Raw genomic sequence first — 20,335 nt, 5'->3', positions numbered from 1 at the left:
GAATCCCAGTTTCTCGAATACACACTAGAATTACATTTACCTAGGGCTACACTTCGGCCAGTAAGCAACGCTAAAAGATCTAAGACAGATCATACAAAAGCTAATGGATACATCAATCATAACCTCGTGCAGTGCGCCGCATGACCACTTGCCCTGCCCTGCCCCGCCACACTCCCTGTATATATATGTGTATGTCCCCCAGCTCTCACCCTCCGACTTTGTTGCATCTGGCATTACATTAGTACAAAATCCTTCTTATTTTGTTAGTATACATGAACAAATAAAATATGGTATCCAAAAAAGAAAGAAAACACCTTTTCCCATCCCTGCTCCCCCGTTAGTCAAAACAGGCGGCACCGGCCCCGTGCTAGTACCCCTCCCGCGGCCCGTGGTGTCCTCCTCCAAACATATTATCATTACCCCCTATTCCATGGCCTCCCCCGGCGTACCATTCCACTTGGTCCGTAAATCCGTGCACCTCGTTGGGGCTGGGGGAAGGTTGAAATGGCCCTCCCTGTCCCGGGCCCGCAGTATGGAAAACGTGATGAGGGGGAGCCCCCGTAACCGGGTGTATGCCGACGGGGGACGGCTGGGCGGCCATATCATCAGGCATGGTTTTGTTGCAGCTCGGACAGTACATGTTGGCGCACCTCCCTGGCGGGTGTGCTTCCACTAGCGTTTGGCTCGAGTCTCGGTTCTCGTCGCGATTCCAGAGAAGACTAGCAAGCGAGGATCGTGGAGTGGTGGACATGGTCAGCCTGTTTGCGTGAATGGTGGCTGCTGACTGTGGGCGCGGGTCGACATCGTGTTGCATTGCGTCGGGTGACATGGTGTCAGACTGTTCCGACCCCAGGTATGCCGCGGCTTGGACGTCCAATTGGTTTGGGTGGATGGAGCCGTAGTGGCCTGGTGTCATCGTCGGATGCTGGAAAACATCACCTGGAGTGGTGTAGGGAACGGGATAGGCGGTGGTTACTGTCACCGCTGGGGTTTCCCAGCTGGTATGATACGGCTGGCCTGGGTTGATACCTTGCGTGGTCGATGGCGCCAAGGGAACCGACTGGCTTGGGAGCACTGTGGGAGGTGGTCTGAAAGTATTGCTCACGACCCTGGCCTGTGATTGGGGTGTCCGTGCTCGTTGTATTGGTAGCGGTATCTGGGTTGGTGCTGGGGCTTTGGGCAGGATCTCGGGCCTCTTGATCCGCTTGGGTGGTGGATTGGGACGTCTTCTGGCAGATGTACCCCTGATGCTAGCGGGAGCTGGTGCGCCGGGGCTCTCGGCACCAGGCACGGTACTCGTGGCGGAAGCCGTATTGCCAGGCACAACCGTTGTCGTCGGCGCGGGGGAAGGGGGAAGATGGGGAGTGGAAGCCCAACTGTCGCTCGTGGCCGGCTGGCTGATGGCCGAACTTGTAAAAAGCGACACGGTCCCTGCTATCCTCTGCTCCCAATCCTGGACGACGGTTTCGATCCAGTTGTAAATAGACCCCGTGCTCCGTTCAATGCCTTGACGGATCTTCAGATCGACATTCATCACCTGGGTGGCTCCTTCGAGGACGTGATGGTACTGAAGCCCGAGAAGATCGCTCAGCACGGCCAGGAATTTCTTCGACTCTGCAACAAAGTCGTATATTTCCATCACCGGAACGAAGACTGTTTTGGTTAGAGGGATTGAGCTGATGGGCAGCATACGGCAGTGCTTACCTGGGTCAGGGATGGTTCGATCAGCTGGGAAAAGGAGTTTCCACAATGAGATCCAGTTGTCAATCTTGGCCTTGAGGCTCCTAGCTTCCAAGGACGAGATGATCTTCTGGGTGATGCCATCTTCGGGGTCCGCGCCGCCGCTATCGAACGAGACGTGGCAAACGTCCACCTGGCGCAAATGCGAATCTAAATCCGTCTTTGAGACGAACCCCTGGCCGCATCGAGGGCAATGAAAAAGGCCGGCGTTTCTCTGGACTGGCGGATGGTGTGCGCGGATATGTTTTCTGCAGCGGGGTTAGCGACGAAGTCCGGTTCTGAAATCCACCAGGCTCACTTTAGTTGAGACATGTCGGCAAAAGAATGTGTGGCGCAGACGTAATAGTCTCGCACGTTGAATCGTAGGGGGTTGCGTTTCCGATAGGGACAGCTGAAGTTGGTGGTGTTTCCTTTGCTGCTGTATGCCTGCGAGGCCGGGGAGGCATCTCTCTCTTCGTTTCCTTGGTTGTCTCGGCCACCGAACCCGCTTCCGTCATCACTGCCCCCGTCTGCCTTCCTCTTTCCTTTCCCGTGTTGCCCGGCGTGCTGCTGATCACCGCCCCCGAGGCCTGGGCTACCACCGTAGTGGGGTGACGGGGTGCCGTGGCCAGACGTGGATTGAACAAAGCCGAGGTTCCCCTCGTGGGATGCGGTCCAGAGTTCCTGAAGATAGCGGTAGGTGCAGTCCCAGACCAACAGTGGGGCAGCGCAGTCATCCATGTCCTTGCCGAATGTGTTCCTCAGGACCCAGGATGAGATCTCGTCGACCAGCCTGGCCTCCTCATCCTCACTCTCTGGGCCCTCACTTTCACTATGGGTCCCAGCGGTGCCATGGCTGGCCACGGTTGGCGGGGCAAGTTGAATTCTGTTTCACGCGTGAGTAGGGGCTGTCACCAAGAGCGTCATCTCGCAGAAGTACGCACCTGCTGGTTTGCTTCCTTGGTTTGCGGTGAGCGGCAACGGGTGCGCCGCCGTCTGTGTCCTCAACCTCGATGCGGATTTCCCGAGACAGACGGGATTCGGCACGGCTGCACTCGGACTGAGTGTTGACGTAAGTGGTGGAGGAAAGGAGCGAATCGATGGAGCCGATGCCACGGTTGTGCTTCCGGAAGGAAGCATCGTTTTCGTCCTTCGCGGCGACCTTGCCCTGAGTGTCGATGAGCACGAGGTGAGGGCGACTGCCCTTGGCGGACTCTGGCGTCATGGACTTGGAAGCTGGTGGGAAGTTGCCCATGGTCGGGCTGCTCGGCGGGGTGGTGCCGGAGAGGGAGAGAGCATCGGCGGGGGCGGGGTGTCGCCTGGGGTCGGCCTCGGAGTCGTGGTGCCGGGCGGTCACCGTGTCGATGTCGGCAGCTGCAGTCTTCCGCGCAATGGCTGCATCGTTCCGAGGGCGATAGGGAATGTAAACGACTGTGTCGCTGCCCAGCTTCTGTGCGACGCGCCGGGACACAGGGGACCTGCCCCTGGCACCGGGTTCCATACCTATAGCTCGGGGCTTAGAACTCGAGCCCGACGAGTAGGAGTAGAGGCGGCGGCGGCGGCAGCGGCAGCGGCAGCAACAGCAGCAGGAGCAGTCGAAGCCAGCAGAGAAGGCGCTCCACCAGAGGCCTCGGCCCCGCGACGTCTCGAACCCGGGCCCCCCTCGATGACGCCCCGGCAAAGGCCGTGGATGGGGCTCCGAGGACAACAGCAGCAGCTCAGAGCAGCTGGTGCAGGGCGGACTGGACCGCTCAAGCGCTGGTTGCGCTGGCTGCGACGTGGGACCTTGTCACGGCTTGCCACGGCTTGTTAATTTGTTCATGCGATGTTTTATGCGAAAAAGCGATAGAAATGAGCGACTGTAACGAGCGTGTGTGCGAGTGTGTGTGAGCGCGTATGTGCGCGTGTCCGAAGTACGGGATCTGTAATGAACGAAGGGCCACTCGCATGACAAAGGAGAGGGAAACCGAGAAATTGGCCTTGCTCCCCCGCGACCGACCGATGCTGGGCACCTGTCAGCGTTCTTCAGTTGGAAGTTGCCAGAGTGAACGAGCCTCGTGGTTTCCCCCCCTGAACAACCGCGACGTGTTTTAATTTCGATCGTCCCAATCGAGAAGTCGCAGCTGTGGCGCCAGAGCCAATTAAAGGAAGCGTCAACCGCAGGGCTTCCATTGGCTCAGGCAGCCGTACCTGAGCCTCGCCGTCTTGGCCCCGGCTTAAGCCTGGCTCAAACCCCGATACAGCGATGTTCCTCCCGCAGTGCACAGGCCATGGGGTCGCATCAAGCATCGCATCTCAGATTGGGAACCTGGGGACACATGATTCACCAGGCCGGCCTCTGTTTTCGGAATTTATCTGATGTTTCAGGCAAGCTCGGATCGGCTTGTTAAGACCCACATTTGACTTCACTGCAAACTTCGTTTATGAGGAACATTTCGACTACGGATTGTTTTAACAATGCGTATTCGTACAATGTCGAAAACAAACCCATTTCAGATTTTCGGGTTTCGTTCGTTTTTTTGTGGCCCACATCCCGAGTGTCAAATATCTAAGTGTCTCAGATTTCTTCCTTCTACCAGACTAAGGAGATATCCAGCCCAACATCCCGTGTTTCCGCGACGAGAAGACGCAGGGGACATGATGACATACATACATATCTTCCCAGACTTCCATCTAGTACCTCCGCACCTGCATCTGCATCTGCAACCCCAAGTTACAACCTGGCATGAAACGCAAGCCGAGGCCGTGCCACTGCAGCCAGCCGAGCCTTGAACCCACATTTGGCAGATGCACCTAATCCCCGGCTGATTTTTTCTAGAAGGTGGACCAAAAATTATGTCGACCCGCAGCAGAACTGCAGAACTGCAAAAGTTCTGTGACAAGGGTGAGATTCGAACTCACGCCCCATTACTGAGACCAGGAAATCTATAAGATTCGCTAATTCAGGTGTTCCTGAACCTGGCGCCTTAGACCGCTCGGCCACCTTGCCATGGACTGTGGGAATTCCGCATGCCGACGTTTCAACATCAACGGCACGCTGCACAACTGACCGCGGCCGATAACATAATACACCCACACACCAACATGTCACATGCGCATGGGCATTATGACCGTGCCTATGCAAACGAGCCCAGGAATGACGGCATATCCAACTCGGATATAGATTTAATAATTCGTTGACCTGACTGTCATACCCAGTGCAGGCTTGAAGGCAAAAACATCCTGAAGCCTCTTATTTGGTGAACCTAGGAGGCCGAAACGCCATCGCCATGATCCATCCGACATCAATCCAGGTACGACAATGCATAATCCCAAGATCCAACCTTACGAGGCCCACCAATCGGTGTGAAGCGCACCTTTCGGTGGTCCTCGGCGCTGTCGGCATATTTGTGGTTGTCGCTCCCCGCGTAACTTGCGGGCCGATAGGCGAGGCCCTGTTATCTGTTGCACTACCACTACCGCTGTGGGCTCTCTCCGCCCCCCCCCCCCCTTTTTTTTTTGTCGTAGCAATACGATAGTTGCGGTTGTTGGAGACGTTGTCTAGCCACCGGTCTGGTAGGCACGGGCGCTATCGGCAGTTCAGGAGAGAGAGGACTAAGCACTTGCACGCCATCTACGGATTACATGTACACCAGCTGTGTATATATTGAGGCATTTGCTGCTAGATGTCGCCCATGGGCCGGGTTGGCCGCTTCTGGCTTCGAGTTGTTGCCCAACTGCCACTCCTTGCATGGCACGGTTCGTTGTTCTCTTCGTCGGTCGCGCGCATGTCACGGCGCTCAAGAACTTTTGTCTCAAGATCGGAGAATCCCTTTTTTCCCGTATCTGCCACACCAGTTACCAAAGTTTTGTCATCAAAATAAAAGTTAGACCACCCGCCACCGCGCTACTGGCAGCCTGCCGATGCCACGTCGTCTGACCCGTTTCTGGACGCTTCATAGGCACCACGTCATGTTGTACATTATTACCCAATCAGCGTCCCCCGTGTTCTTACTGCCATGTTATGCCACTGAAGGGACTCGGAGTCATGCTCTGAGACATTCGTTTCGCTCACGGCAGCGGATGTCGGCGAGGATAATACGATGGGAAATTCGGATGCCGATTAGGAGAGAAAAGGATGAGAGGAAACACACAACACTCCAGAGTCCCTGGAAGAGGTTGTTGGCAAGAAAGTGTTGGTCATCCCGTTAGAACTAGTGAACCCCCCTAGGCGTACATGTATCTAAATGGCTCTGGCACACCGTCAGAGCCCTGGGCCAGTGCACTTCGCGATGAAGTATATACTTCAGGAGCGTAGGACAGCGGTGAATTTCTCAATGATATAAAAGCTATGGAGGGAGTACCTACCCAATCACGTTGCTCGCGATGTTGTATTCGTGATTTGTGTGCTGGAGCTGAGTCATTTCGTCATCGTCCGGAGAGTTATCTTGCCAATACGTGCCTCAAGACTCTCACCGTCCTGGTGTTCCCCTCCATGGACCCGATCGGAATACATCCGTTTTGTTGAGCTAGAACACCTACTCTTCCCCAACCGGCGACAAACGAATCTCGAGAGGCCATAGGGGGTTAACTGCCTTCCGTAATCTGTGTTCTGGAGTGACTCGTGGATAGATGTGTTGTTGTCCCACATGTTTCCGGTTCGCCGTATGTGAGGGCACATTCGTGCTTCTTCACCGCAGGCCATGTGTGTGCCTTGAGACAGCACGATCATAATTGTATCTTTATAGCGCCAGGCCCTACTTCCTTCTGCCACTCACATAAAGAAAACGTTAATCCTTGTTACCACCATTGTCATAGCGTAAAAGGTTCCCTGCGCCGTTCATCCCCACTTCAAGGTAAAGCCAGATATGCCCCCTTTCTCCATTTGAAGTTTAACCCGAGTTGGCCTCGCAGACGGGCTACCTAAGCAGCTTCACCATTTCTAAAATTTGCGATATTGAGCTATGAGCCGGTTAGCATCAGAAACCCAGAAAGGATAGTCCTTGGTGTTAGTGCAGTTCCATACATAAGGGATGGGCCTAGGATACGGATTTTGTAGACATCCTGGTCCACCTGTGGAACGAGACAGTTGTCAGTACTATCACCCACACAAGTGGAATTTGGGGCGCGTTCTCATACATCGACGTTGTATCCGCCCGCCGGGAACATGGACCGGAGCAGCCCATTCAGATGTTTTGCCCTAATGCACTCGCTTGGAAGCTCACATGCATGCACGCTGGCAAATTCCTTCTCCTCCGGACTCATGCGTATGGTTCCGTTCTGCTGGCTGGTGATCTGGGGAATTTGGCTGGCCATTGGGACTTGTAAAACCGACTGTCAAATCTGACACGTGCTGTTGTTCTGTAATATGATGATGCGTTGTCGCGTGGTGGAAAGCCGCACCGGATTGGGATCCCTTCCTCGGAATCACGTCTGTAATAAGTCGAGCTTCAACGAAATCCGCCACGCTATCGCCTCGTACGACCTCATACATCAGGCGTGGGACAAAGTTGACCGAACATCCAATAGGGGACATTGCTCGGTGAAGGCTGCGTGGCTGGTCAGGCAGATTCAAGGCAGATCCAGTCTCGGGCCACTCATATTCATTAAACTCAGAGCCTTGCCACCCCTGAGATGTCAAACTGCCCGTGTCAAGCCAAGCTTGCCTGCGGCCACCCACCCTGCATGACGCCCCTCTGTGCCTGGGCCGGCAATTGGCCGGCAGCTGCACGCAAATGATGCCCGTCACATGTCGGGCATTCCGTATTCCATTTGTTGGTGGCCCTGAACGTTGAGGCTCTGTTGGGTAGTTGGGCAGGTACATGTACATGGAGGTGGGTTGTTTGACGAGGCACTGGAAACACAAAAGCTACGAAGTATGTACTTCTTTTTGACGAGCAAACGTGAAACTGAACAGCATTGTCAGGAGGCCGCTTCATTTGGATCTTTGGGCTATTTGGTTAGCGTTCATTAACCCCCAAGACGAACAAGACAGCATCATCCATCATCCCCGCCGATCCGATTACTCCCAAATGCCGCCCTCTAAGCACGACAAACGCAACGGTGACCCGTTACAAGCAGATATCGAGGCCCTGCCAGGTGCCGGCCGGTCCGATGATGCGAACGCTCGAGGTTCTGATGGCCCAGGGCCGCAGTTGGATGCCATCCGAGGCCAGAATGACCTCAATGTGCCTGGGCAATCGGCCAGGTGGCCGACGGCAAGCGAAGTTGAAACTGAAGCATCGCGGATGACGATATGGGACCGGGGCGATGCGCAATACAATGAGGCAAAAACCTCGACTGATGAGATCACATTGCCAACTGCGCCATCCGACGAACCTCTGATTGACCGTTTGATGAGTCTTCGCTGCGAGTCCAGCCAGCCTCCAGGTTCTCAATATTACCCTAAGGGCTTGGTTGAGGCGCTGATGACGGCTGAGGAGATCGAGGCCGTCATCGACGAAGGCAGACATCACCTCGGCAAACAGCTCACAGACGAGGAGGTCCAGAATTATGCACAAAGCGCAATCCATGGGAAGCCAGACGACGACACTAAGTCGGGCTACCGCAAGATATTCGCCATTTTGGTCCTGCTCAAACGCGGGTGGGACATAGTCCTCTTCATCGACGAGGGCATCCGCGACAAAGACCTCCCTCTCCAGACGGTCCCCATCCCTAGAGCCGATTCGGTCTCGCGCCCTAAGATGAGATTAGGAGGTGATGCTAGCACCGCGCTGGCCTGGCTCAGCCACTGGCCGGGGGTCGACCATGAGGGCTTTGAGCGAGAGCAATGGCTCATGTTGACCCCATTTTTTGCCCGCGGCCAGCCCGGGGGCGCCTGGCTCTACGAATTGCCCAGGCCGGTCGTGCTTCCATGGATTGAAAAAGACAAGGAAGCATTGCGCCAGGGAGCATATGGCTTCGTGTCCAAAGTCGAAATTCATCCACGCCATCACACTTTCGACCTCAGCAAAGCAAGTGATGGCATGTTTGCCGTGAAGCGCTTCAAACCTGAGCGTGTCTCCAAAAAGCTTACTAGTGAGGTCATTAGGAGGAAGTTCGAGAACGAAATCGAGATTCTGAACCGCTTTAGTGGTGACGTTCACCCGAATTTGATCTCGCTCCAAGCAGCGTTCCATCACGGGGACGAATACTGCGTCATTCTTCCCTGGGCTGACTGCGACCTTGTTGAGTTCTGGAAGAAGGCAGATCCTGGGTCTCCTCTTGACAGAGACAACCTCCTGTGGCTGCTTGACCAATGTCAGGGGCTCGCCAGTGGCCTTCAGAGCATCCACTCATATCAGCCAACCGAGACCACCGGGCCTGGCGACGGCCTAGATTCCAGGACCGAGAAACCCTTCGGCCGACACGGAGACATCAAGCCTGCTAATATTCTGCTCTTTCGAAATCAGGGAAATCCTGAGGACCGCGACCGCGGGAAGCTGGTTATCACCGACTTTGGCCTCTCGCGCTTCCACAGCGACGGAACCAAGTCGTACGTTTTCGACGGGGATGGGTTTGCTGCTACCTATACGTACTGCCCTCCGGAATGTGATCGAGAATTCTGTTACATTTCGAGATCGTTCGACATCTGGTCGTTCGGTTGTGTTCTGCTCGAGTTTGCGGCTTGGTACCTCGGTGGTTGGGCCTTGGTTGATGCATTTGTCACGCGCCGTAGGGTGAGCGACGACCCCGAGATGCCCAACTTTACTTTCGATCATTTTTTTAAGAGGGGAGAGTGTGCCCACGGCATCAACCCCCAAGTCCAACAGGTAATGCCACTGGTCGGATCATGCCCGATCAACCCGATCCCATATTGCACGAGATGGATACTGACTGCAAACATGTAGTTTGTCGATGAACTGCATGGCCATCTAGATTGTTCCGATCCCATACACCGCCTGTTGGATTTTGTCATGCAGAACATGCTGGTGGTCAACCCAAAAGGCCGTGCCGAGTGTAGCAACGTGTGCACAGTGCTCGACGCCTTGTACAATAGGGTCGCCGACGAATCCTACCAAGTGGTGGCTTCTCCCCGTCCCAGGCCAACGACTCAGGGCGCAGGTATATCTCGACTTGAGAGGCACGGGTCTCATCCCGACGGGGGACCGAGCAACAGATGCTCGCCAAGGCGGTCACCACGGACTTGGAGCTGATTGAACACAGAGCGCTTTCCTTTCTCTTTCTCTTTCTTTTTTCTCTTCGGCATCGGATGCAAGGACGTGGAATGCCAGTACTAGACGGGTGCCTACCGCCCGATCATGATGGAGCCACCAGCAGTGTACGTTGTGATAGAACAAAACATCCATTAAACCTTGAACCGAGAGGAAAAGAAGATCAAGCTTCTCCTGCGTATTCCGCCCGTTCTGCCGCCAGGAATAAAACTACCCCGTCTGCCATGAACCCCCCCACGAATTCACAACCACGTAATCATGTTTCCTTGCGGCGCCGATCCGATGCTCGTTGGTAGTGTCGTTGCTTGCTGTTGATGACGTCGATTTCAGGCTGTGCGAATCACGATCAGCGAGGAGCGGTGTATGATCAATGGAAAGAACCATGGCTTACCTGGGAAAGCTCTCGAGGCAGATACAGGAAGACTTGTCCCATCCGCACCTATATTTCGGAAAGATACAAGTCAGCGAGGCTTCAAACATTTCAAAAGATACCAACACACATCAACCGTAAAACCTCCGTTCGGGAACAGCCTCGTGAGCTCCTCCTTGAGGGACTTGATGTCGTTGTAGCGCAGGTGGATGATCTGCTCGACTGTCATGATGGCTGAGAGACTTTGGTCACCTGGAAATATGACTGCAAGATTACTGGTTGACCGGTGAGAGACCGTCTTCTGATGCCGCAGTGAAAAGGGTGGTGATGGAAACCGTGCGTTCCTAGAACTTGTCAAGGCTTCCTTCGAGGCGAAGACCTCCCCAGAGAACCAATAGCCTACTTAATATACCGGCAAGAGCTCAGAATTGCCCCACTGTCTGAAAGAGCCGCACACAAGGCTTCATTGTTTCGGGCATCAACACGCCGCCTAACACAGCACGGCATATCGTGGTGCAACACCAGCAAATGATATGATGCATGTTGCCGTCTTCCATTACCGTAGCCGGGCATCACGGCAGATGCAGGACGGATGCTCCCAAGATCATATAGTGTGGAGGGGTGCAGAGGGCCATCATTGGTACAGCTTCTCCAACTACGATGCACCACGACGCGCCACGACGCACCACGATGCACCCCGCCACGGTTGCACTCGCGGAGCCTCGTGCATGCTAGATGAAAGATGCCTTGGTGAAAGCCGCCCAGTGCTGGAAACATCCACCCATCCATATTTATACCGCTCAGCAATACGTTGCACTGTTTGGATTCAGACGCAGTACCGAGTGTCAGAATCGTGGAGCACGGAAGATGGACTGGTATGTCAAAAACACAGAGTCCTATCTGCTCCTACCCATTTTCCCGGAAGCACGGGTAGTTCTTCCGCCAGCAATGCAGCTCTCCACTTCTCTGTCAAACATATCAAACAGTTACGGACCAGTGATGCTGACCCTGTCGACTTAGGCCCCTCAAGGACCCTGCCTTCTTTGACCAAGACTTGGATGACCTTTACCGCTATGAGCCACAGAGGAGCAAAGCAGTGTATCGCTTTGAGGGTGACGAGGTATTTGATTGTCTTTGCGACACTTCTGTGTGGTGAACGCTGACTCAATCCCAGGATATAACAGAATGCTGGTTAGATACAGACCAGGACGTGTCAAGATGGCTGGAAAAGGTACTTGATGGTAGCCAGAATGGGAAGAAGAGCAGGGCTAAGTCGAAGAACCTGATTAGGTCACTGAGCAGCGGTCGAGGGGCAGGCCTGGGTTAGCAGTGATGTACGCCCTGTTTCATCTCCTTTACCTTACTCTCAGTTAAGGTCATCTGAAGTGGTTATTCACACACAGAGCGCAGACTGGCCGCCCGTGCGGAGCAGCCCGACAACCCGCACAACCCGGCGATTCTCGAGTATCTCCCCTTCTCGCGGAAGAGTTTCGAGAAGATCGTTACATGCCTACCTCTGCACGGAGACACAGCGCGGGTCGTCAACCGCTACAACATGGCCTTCTTCACAAGCATCGACCTGCTCGACAGCCCAGCCAACGCCATCTGTCCGTGAACCCCCCTTTCTCTCCCACTTTGTATCCCCACTACTTACCACCCGCATCCCGTCCACCCAGCTAACCCAACCCCAACCACATACACAGTCCACATCCTCCGCACCACAGCCACGCACCCAGGCGACCTGGCCCTCTCCTCCGTCTCCCACCCCACCACCACTACCACCACCCCCAACACCAACACTAACACCACCACCACCCCTTCCACACCACCATCACCCCCATCCTTCTTCACCACCGCCCTCCTCCTCGGCTGCACCCCCACCGACACCACCACCCTGACTTCCCGCCTAGCCTGCGCCTCCCCCTCCGCCCACGCCCACCCCCTTCTCCTCCCAGGCATCGTGGCCGAGCTCGAGCGCACGCGCCACGCCGACCTCGTGCGCGACCGTGTCTTCCACTTGTTGCGGAGGGTTCGCGCGCTGGGGGTGGCGGTGCCTTCTTCGAGTTCAGGTTCAGGTTCTTCTGGGGTGGGGGAGGTGTATTCGGTGGATTTGTGGATTGAGGTGTGGCAGTTGAGGATGGTGTTGTTGGCGTGGGGGGAGGAGGTGCGGAAGATGGAGGGGGAGGTTCAGGCAGTGGTAGGGGTTTGTGGGGAGACGGAGACCGGGGTGAGGATAAGGAAACGGTTGGGGGAGATCAGGGCGGAGTATGAGGGTTTTGTGAGGGAGTGCTCGATGGTGATTGAGGGGATGGCGCTGTCGGCGCAGTTGGTGAGTGCTGGCTGGCTGCTTGGGGGCGTTCGGGTGATGTGAGTGATACTAACGGACTGGACTTTACAGTCGTGGAGCCAGATTGGGTACCAGGACACGCAGGTCAACCTCAAAATTGCGAGCGATACGCGAGAGGACTCGAACCAGATGCGGTCGATTGCTTTTCTGACCATGGTGTTTCTTCCGGCCACATTTCTCGCTGTAAGTCATCCCATACCCAAGGTAGCTATTATTCCATAGGTACCTTATTTTCGGAAGCTAACCTCCCTAAAACAGGCCGTCTTCTCCATGACCTTCTTCAACTGGAAACCCGGAGAGGGGGAACGGTTCGTGTCACCATATATCGCGATCTATATTGGGTTGGCCGTTGTCGTTACGGCTGTCGTGCTCTCATGCTGGATCTGGTTTACCAGACGCAATCGTGTCTCATATTCAGGCGACGATGAGAAGACACTATTGGGGGATTGTCCAACGGGGGTGGTGTGACGGACGGCTCAAAGAATAAGGAATATGGAATATGCCGCAGGGTACAACAGCTGCAGAGTGCAGAGCCATCTATGGACCCAGCAGAACATCGTTTCTTTTTTATTGTCCATCTTCTTCCTCAACTTCTCGCCGCTGCAGAAACACGCTCACACACCGCTGACTTACGAAGCACCCGGTTCCCTTGACCGCAGATCGCGCATCGCACCACCCGTGTCCCCCTTGGACCAGAGCCCGGGCGGTGGGACCCTGACTGCGATCGTCAACGAAAGTACACCAAGTACTGTACCCGCCGTGATGCGCCGTATGCACTGTGTAAGCTAGCCTGCATAGGAAAAGCCACAGGGGTTTAAAATCAATGTCGTCTTCACATGTTACCGACAGCTACGAATACCACCCTGAATCTCTCGGCTCAGCGACGAAAGACAAGGGGCTCCATTAGGTAAAAAAAGGAACGAGTCAAGGACTGGAGATGGAGGAACCAGGAATTGCTGATGAGCTGACCGTCGTGTGTTCCTCGATCGGACGGGAACTGCATCCGGGAGAAATTGGGGACCGAGTCGAAGAAGAAAAACGCTTGGATGGCGTCAGCATGTCAGCACGCCCATTTCCGGCGCTGTATTCTGCAGTGGGATGTCGATCCCGAGACATCCTAAAAAAGTCTTCAAGGCGAGGTTGTTTTTTGTTGCATCCATCACCGCCAAATCCAGAATTATCTTTCCTTCCCTTCCGTGCCTCGTCCTGCGAGTTTGTTTCTGTTTCTGGATGCCCCTCACAAAAAAAAAGAAAATTAAAGAAAAACAAGAAAGAAGCTTCCCTAGACCCCAGTGAGCATGAAAATTCGCCAGGGACCCGTTAGCACAGGGGCAGCCCTGCCGATTCAGGCCTAGCGCCGGGTGTTTGAAATGCAAGTGCAGCCCGAACGGCAGGCACTCGGCGCGGCGCCACAAGCTAAGGTACGTAGCGCAGCCTCGGCTTTACCGCACCCACTCCACTACAAAAACCCACCCACCGCCAAATCCTCCACCTCCACAATCCACACAACCCGGAGCCGGACGGCGCGGGGTCTTGGACCTGGGGAAGCAAGGAACCTGAGGACGGAGGACGACAAAAATGCGGGCGGGAAGCCTGGAATGTGACATTTCGAGGGGTTCAGGTCGGTTTCGGGATCTGTTTTGGATCGGGACAAAAAACAGGGCAAGAACCTGGCAGGGCTGGAATCCGGGGAATGGCATGTGCGTGCGCCAAGCAAGGGACGGACGGTTTCTGCATGCTTTGCTTCCATGGTTTTGCCTTGCTTGCGGTAGTTCGATCGATGGTCCCTTCCCGAGTCTAACCAATATTCGGATGCGGTTTTGCTGGTGGTGCGATGCCTGCATGGCATGTGCAGCTGTGAGGGCGGTGCTGTGGCTGTTGCCGGTCTATGCGCTGTTGCTGTGCAGTGGCGAACTCGGCGAGCATTCTCAGCCCCGCGTGCGTTTTGAGGCGACTTCGAGGTGCTGAAACGGCTTGGTAGGGGTAATTTAGGGGACGCTTGAGCTGCAATACACAGCACACGCCGTTTCAATAGCGCCAAACCGTTAAGCCACTCCCAAACGGTTCAGGACGAGTTGTGTACGATTTGAACTCTGGTGAGACACAGACCAAGAGATTCACGCTAAACACGGCAACTGCCTGATGTAAACTGAAACCACGAAGGCTTTGACTTCATCTAGCATTATGTAGTCTGATAGTGCCCAAGATCCAATTCCATGCATGCCTCTCCAAATCCGCATCTTACATCCAGCCCCCTTTTGTATCTAAGGTATATCACCCGCCAAAACCAGATGCCTCCTGCGCATCTCAAGAACGGTAACAGAAAGGGGTATGCAACATACACCGACACAGATAGGGAAGACATCAAGTCATAACCATCCTACCCACTTCCCCCTTTCTCTCTTCATCCCCCCCTCGTTAATCCACCCGCGTCAACGGCACCAAAGCAACGGGCTTCTGTTCCTCCTCCCCATCCCGCTGAACCCGCTTGTACAGCCACGCCGCAAACCGCACAGTCGGCTCGTCCACCATGCGGGTGACGAAGTCGGCGGTCCACAACGTAAGCGGCAAGAGAATAAGGTTCGGCAGCAAGAAAGCAAGCTCAAGACCCATGGGCCCGTTCATGGGCAGCGGGAGGAGGTTGGCCCAGTGGGCGATGGGGTCGGGCTTGCCAAAGGACGCGCGGGGCCAGCCGGCGGCGTAGTAGAGGCGGTCGCCGAGGGTGCCGATGATGGGTCCGTGGACGAGGTAGAGCGCGTACGAGATGCGCCCCAGGAACTGGCAGAAGCGCGTCTCGAAGAAGCGCCGCAGCCAGGGCAGCCGCGGGATGCACGCCACGATCATGTTGCCCGCGAAGAAGAGGTAGAACCACTTGTAGTCGAAGACGGCCTGCGGGTTGAGGAACGACAGGTAGTACCACCCCCGGCTTCCGCGCAGGTCCGCGATCTCCCGCGTCCGCGACGGCACGCCCGCGAGGAACATGCCGATGATGAAGAGGTGGTAGTAGATGAAGGTCTTGTACGGCTCCAGCCGGCGGAGCCACCGAGGGAAGTAGCCGTCCTTCTTTGCGAGCAGGTCTAGGTCGCACTGCAGCATGCCGGCCATGAACAGCGCGCAGTAGTAGCCGTCGACGATGTAGAGGAAGTAGTAGGCAAGGCCGAGGAGGCAGAGCAGCCGCGCCTTGTGCGTCGCCCGCGCGAGCGCCATGCAGGCCATGTAAACCACCACGGACCCCCGCATCTCCAGCGCGATGGACCAGAGGTGGGAGTTGGCGTGCATCCATGGCCACCCCTCCTTGAAGAGGAAGCTGAAGTTCTTGAACTCGACGTACCAGTTCCAGATCTCCTCCCCGACTGTGCCTTTAGCCTCCGTCTGCGCGGTCCAGATACCGAACAGGTGCCAAGACATGATGTAGACGAAGGTGGTCACGATTATGGGGATATAGAGCCGGAACCATCGCCGGAAGAGGGCGGATGCGAGGTTGTCGAAGAGTTTGAGGTGCTCACCAGCGTGGATGAGGGATAGCGGTTTCACCGATAAGACGTAACCCGATATGACGAAGAAGACGCTCACGGCCATGTGGCCACCCGAGAAGAAATTCCGAACGATGTAAAAGCACGCAAAGAAGAACTTATCGCCCTCCCCGAACCCGCTTTCGAGCGTGGCCGCGCCTTCTATCCCGTGTGCCCATAGTTGATGGTGGTGGATGTACACTATGAATGCCGCGAACCCTCTGAGACCGTCGAGGTAGGCGGTTGGTCGTAGTTGTTGGGGGCCATCTGAGGGATTGGCGCCCCTAGGCCAAAAAAGTTGCCGCAGCCCACGAAATGTGATGGATTTCATGACGAACGAGGGAGGTCGGCAGATGGCCTGGCGCCATCCAATATTATCCGGATCCTCGGGTTTTGCTGGTCGTCTTCAAAATGGCTTCACACCTCCAGATACTTCACAGTTTGACTTTCAAGCGTCGGAACTTCGGGAGAGGAACAGTCTCTGAGCGGGCCGTGCGAGTGTGGGCAGCGGCCGTTGGTGGGGTGTCAGGTCCGTTTTCTTGCTGAGAAAAGGGCAACGATTGGCGCCAGCCTTGCAAAACAAAAATTGGGGGAACGAATGAATTTGCAACCACGCCGGCGGAATGATCCTCTCAAGCATGTTAGAACACGCCGAACCGCGTGTCCCCGGTATTTACAAGGAAGTGCAAATGATGAAGAAGGCGGTGCGGTTGCGTCTCCAGGGAGGAACCCCGCCACGAGTCAACAGAGACACGGACGCGTGTCTTGCCTCTTGTCCAAGCCTTGGGCCCTTGGCCACAATCGCATTCCCGCGAATGATTCCTTTTCCAGCAGGATGGATGGGAATATGACGGAATGTCTCGCGGTTCCATGTCTCGAGCTAGGTTGGGCGTGGGATACTGCCCGTTTTCGAAACAGGGGGAAAAAAAGAGGGAGGAGTACGAAGTACGAAGTAACGTTAGTTATTTTACAGCAAGGTCGTGTGCGGAGGTATGTACTTCCATGTTCACAGTGCGGCGAGACGTACCGTGATCACCTCAGACTGCAGGGCCTGTGTCTTGACAATCCGATCGCGATGCTGCTCTGGTCAAGGCGCTGTGGGGCAAGCCCCTTTTCGGGCCACTGGCCGGCGGGGAGCGCGCCCCTATTTCACTTGGAATCCCGATTCCGGCCTTCTCACTGGCTCATTTGCCTCTTTCCCCAACCAGGAGCCGGCTTGTACGATTGGCCGGGAACGGCAGCTGCGAAATTTCCACCTGGTTGAGCTGGTCTCGCATCAGCGTTGCCACATGAAGGAACGCACCGCGACCGACCATGGCCAGCAGCCCCCTGTTGAGGAAGTTTTTTTCCGGCGGGTTGATTGGGTGGGCGGCTGGGATCCTGGTCAGAGGAGCCGCACTCAGTGATTTGCCTGCCTCGATGATGAATTTCCCGGTGAAAAACGCAGCGGGCAAGCCAATCCGGGAGACAAGATAAGGGCCGGTGGCCTGGTTGATTAGGGGCCCAGCGCCGGGGACAGGTTCATCAGCGATGCTCTCTCCTCACCCCCTTTCTGTCCTGACACTACCGGCATAATATTTTTTTTTCCTTCTGCCTTTCGTTTCTTGCTCATTATCTGTAGCATATTGCCTTCATCAATTGATGCCACTCGCTTTTTCCCTCCCGGCAGCACATCAGTCCTACGAGGTTGACGATTTTGTTCCTCGTTGCCCGGCATGATTGCCAAGCTCGGTTCGCCGCTGGGTGCTCCGTCCCTGGCGGCCACGGCAGCCCAGTTTAGGAACCGACTGCCCACCCAGTTCCGACGGGCCCTCCCCATCTACATCGCCGCCGTTTGCCTGATCCTCTTCATCTTCAATCTCAACCTCTTCCAAACGAGCGGACGGGTACCCCTCAGTCGGGCGCCCGTTTCGGGGTCGAGCGTGGACAAGGTCAGGCCCGATTTTCCGAGAAAGATCTGGCAGACTTGGAAGGTGAACCCGCTCAAGTTCGAGGAGCGCGACCTCAACACGGCGCGGTCATGGGTTGGCAAGAACCCCGACTACCGATACGAGGTCCTGACCGACGACAATGACCTGCGCTACGTCGAATACCACTTCGGCCCGGATGGCTTCAACCGGCCTGATATCGTCAACTTTTACCGCGACGTGAAGGCTGCCATCGTCAAGGCCGACCTCCTGCGATACATGATCATGTACGCGGAGGGCGGGTTATATGCCGACATCGACGTCGAAGCGCTCAAGCCGCTGTCCAAGTTCATCCCGGAAAGATATGCGGAGAAGGACATCGATATGGTGATCGGCGTCGAGATCGACGAGCCCGACTGGAAAGACCACCCGATCCTTGGTCCCAAGTCGCGTTCCTTCTGCCAGTGGACCTTCATGTGCAAGCCACAGCTGCCTGTGATGATGAGGCTGATCGAGAAGATCATGTCATGGCTCAACGGCGTGGCGAAGGAGCAAGGCGTCTCGCTCTCCGAAGTCGATCTCGATTTTGACCAGATCATCAGCGGCACCGGGCCGTCGGCTTTCACCGAGGCCATCATGATCGAGATGGATCTACACAAGGAGGACCCCAGGACGAAGATCGACTGGAATCTGTTCCACGATCTCGATGAGTCCAAGGTCGTAAGCCGGGTGCTGGTCCTCACCGTCGAGGCATTTGCAGCTGGCCAGGGTCACTCGCACTCCGGAAACCACGAAGCCAGGGCGGCTCTCGTCAGGCACCACTACCACGCGTCCAACTGGCCCAGCAGGCATCCCCGTTACAGCCACCCGGCATATGGTGAAGTGGAGAGGTGCAACTGGGCCCCCGACTGCGTAAGGAAGTGGGACAAGGATGTGGAGGCCTACTCCAAGCTTTCGGAGGAGGAGCAGAAGAAGATTGTTGATCAGAAGCAGAAAGAAAAGGAAGAGGCCGAACAAAAGAAGAAGGAAGAGGAAGAAAAGAAGAAGAAGCAGAAGGAAGCCTCGGAGAGGAAGAAGAAAGAGGCGGACGAGGCGTCACGGAAAAAGAAGGAGGAAGAGGAGGCGGCGTCGCGCCAGAAGAAGGAAAACGAGGAGGCTGAGGCTGAGAAGGAGAAGGAGAAGCAGGGAGCTGACAAGGGCCAGGAGGGAGCGGAGGCGCAACAGCAGAAGAAGTCTGGGTGGTTCTCGTGATGTGCATTTTTGTTGTTTTTAGCATCTTTGGGAGCCGGAGGGTGTTTTGCGTTGAGGGTTCCTGGGGGTTCTGTTAATGAGACACGTTCATGCCGGGCAGCGGGCCCGGAGACACGCCAGGAAGCCGGGCAAGGCTACGACGAATCGCGCCCGGCACGACACCGTTCCTTCGATATGGGAGAGGTCGACGGTGATCGGCGAGGGGCTGCGAACGAAGGGTTGGTGTCGGGGTGGGATGCATTACTTATCTCTTCCATGTACATATGCTTGCGTAGACCAAGTCCGGGCACTTGCTTCCTTCGGTCGGCGTTGCTGGATCGAGTTTGCTGGGGCAGGCGTTGAATCGCTTCTGTTCCCAAGCTCGGTGGGCATTAGATAACATTAGTTAATACGAATACCCAATAAGACGAAAGCTGGTTCGATGAGCGTGGGCGTGGGCGTGGGCGTGAGCTGGTGAGAGGTCTGGCATGGTGGAGATGAGATGACAGTCGAAGCCTCGCTGAAGTGGTTGGTTGGTTCAGGTGATGGTCGGTTGAGTTGCGAAAGCAATCGACTCGGAAGCCATGAGTGGGCGAAGCAACCTCGAGCGACGAGTCAAACAAAAGAACGATGGTTTCGTCCAAAAGTGATGCACCTTGGTGGAGCAGCGACCGCAGAAAGGCACCATAAGTTCTTAAAGCATCCCGTCGAAAACAGCAAAACCAGCGATTGCACAAGCGAGCACAATGAATCCGAGTCCACGTAACCCCTCACGAATTACGATGACTCGGCACCGAGGAGACGGGTAGTTGCTTCCTGTTTGTGCAGCAATTCATGTCACAAAATTTCCCGACATTGTAGGCCGTACCTGCCATTTAAGTGTGGTAGATTTGGTCACCCCGCGCCACTGCACTTTTTGGCCCCCAGCCCAGTGTTGCAGCGCAGGGCAAGGCAGAATTTATGGGCCTGTTTGTTGACTCTGCAATGTCAAGAACCACGACGGGGCTGCTCAAAACTTCCATGGAAACGATTGATGTTCACCCAGTCCCCCCCAAATCGAAGCACAAGTCCGTCGTTACGCTGCGCCCTTGGTGTCT

The 20,335-nt window shown here is 55.6% G+C and overlaps 8 protein-coding genes and 1 non-coding gene across 9 annotated transcripts; 5 read left to right on the top strand and 4 right to left on the bottom strand.

Annotated features, from left to right (window-relative positions):
- Positions 1 to 255: 255 nt before the first annotated feature.
- Positions 256 to 3,364, bottom strand: F5144DRAFT_248257 (uncharacterized protein). The gene is made up of 4 exons (XM_066783422.1): positions 2,664 to 3,364; positions 2,039 to 2,605; positions 1,705 to 1,988; positions 256 to 1,653 (listed from the first exon to the last, which is right to left on the bottom strand). Exons 1-4 carry the CDS (start codon positions 3,218 to 3,220, stop codon positions 368 to 370), a joined length of 2,694 nt encoding a protein of 897 aa, XP_066643449.1. The 5' UTR covers positions 3,221 to 3,364; the 3' UTR covers positions 256 to 367.
- Positions 3,365 to 4,595: 1,231 nt separating this feature from the next.
- F5144DRAFT_t99 lies at positions 4,596 to 4,708 on the bottom strand. The gene has a single exon. It is a non-coding gene; the product is annotated as a tRNA-Leu (tRNA).
- A 1,932-nt stretch (positions 4,709 to 6,640) lies between these two features.
- On the bottom strand, positions 6,641 to 7,014 carry F5144DRAFT_603053 (uncharacterized protein; the record flags this gene model as incomplete). The annotated part of the gene is made up of 3 exons (XM_066791258.1): positions 6,641 to 6,660; positions 6,747 to 6,771; positions 6,838 to 7,014. The coding sequence occupies 3 exons, from the start codon at positions 7,012 to 7,014 to the stop codon at positions 6,641 to 6,643; spliced, it is 222 nt and encodes a 73-aa protein (XP_066643448.1).
- Positions 7,015 to 7,629: 615 nt separating this feature from the next.
- On the top strand, positions 7,630 to 10,020 carry F5144DRAFT_247847 (kinase-like domain-containing protein). Its single transcript, XM_066783415.1, has 2 exons — positions 7,630 to 9,470; positions 9,549 to 10,020. The coding sequence occupies exons 1-2, from the start codon at positions 7,731 to 7,733 to the stop codon at positions 9,852 to 9,854; spliced, it is 2,046 nt and encodes a 681-aa protein (XP_066643447.1). The 5' UTR covers positions 7,630 to 7,730; the 3' UTR covers positions 9,855 to 10,020.
- A 1,243-nt stretch (positions 10,021 to 11,263) lies between these two features.
- Positions 11,264 to 11,857, top strand: F5144DRAFT_491614 (uncharacterized protein; the record flags this gene model as incomplete). The annotated part of the gene is made up of 2 exons (XM_066785870.1): positions 11,264 to 11,389; positions 11,648 to 11,857. Coding segments are annotated over 2 exons (336 nt in total), but the record flags the coding sequence as incomplete, so codon positions are not given.
- Positions 11,858 to 12,328: 471 nt separating this feature from the next.
- F5144DRAFT_490343 (uncharacterized protein) lies at positions 12,329 to 13,057 on the top strand (the record flags this gene model as incomplete). Its single annotated transcript, XM_066785791.1, has 3 exons — positions 12,329 to 12,571; positions 12,641 to 12,772; positions 12,848 to 13,057. Coding segments are annotated over 3 exons (585 nt in total), but the record flags the coding sequence as incomplete, so codon positions are not given.
- Positions 13,058 to 14,592: 1,535 nt separating this feature from the next.
- On the bottom strand, positions 14,593 to 16,762 carry F5144DRAFT_248241 (acyltransferase family-domain-containing protein). The gene has a single exon (XM_066783421.1). It carries the CDS (start codon positions 16,430 to 16,432, stop codon positions 15,008 to 15,010), a length of 1,425 nt encoding a protein of 474 aa, XP_066643444.1. The 5' UTR covers positions 16,433 to 16,762; the 3' UTR covers positions 14,593 to 15,007.
- On the top strand, positions 16,567 to 17,591 carry F5144DRAFT_247855 (uncharacterized protein). The gene has a single exon (XM_066783416.1). The coding sequence runs from the start codon at positions 16,700 to 16,702 to the stop codon at positions 17,363 to 17,365; it is 666 nt and encodes a 221-aa protein (XP_066643443.1). The 5' UTR covers positions 16,567 to 16,699; the 3' UTR covers positions 17,366 to 17,591.
- A 225-nt stretch (positions 17,592 to 17,816) lies between these two features.
- Positions 17,817 to 19,259, top strand: F5144DRAFT_491118 (nucleotide-diphospho-sugar transferase; the record flags this gene model as incomplete). The annotated part of the gene is made up of 2 exons (XM_066785840.1): positions 17,817 to 18,920; positions 19,017 to 19,259. The coding sequence occupies 2 exons, from the start codon at positions 17,817 to 17,819 to the stop codon at positions 19,257 to 19,259; spliced, it is 1,347 nt and encodes a 448-aa protein (XP_066643442.1).
- Between the last annotated feature and the right edge of the window lie 1,076 nt (positions 19,260 to 20,335).

This window comes from Chaetomium tenue (genome assembly GCF_020726465.1).
Source record: "Chaetomium tenue strain MPI-SDFR-AT-0079 chromosome Unknown F5144scaffold_4, whole genome shotgun sequence".
In the NCBI taxonomy this organism is placed as follows: domain Eukaryota; kingdom Fungi; phylum Ascomycota; class Sordariomycetes; order Sordariales; family Chaetomiaceae; genus Chaetomium; species Chaetomium tenue.
Note: the sequence above shows the minus strand (reverse complement) of the source record. Positions and strands in the feature narration are given on the sequence as shown.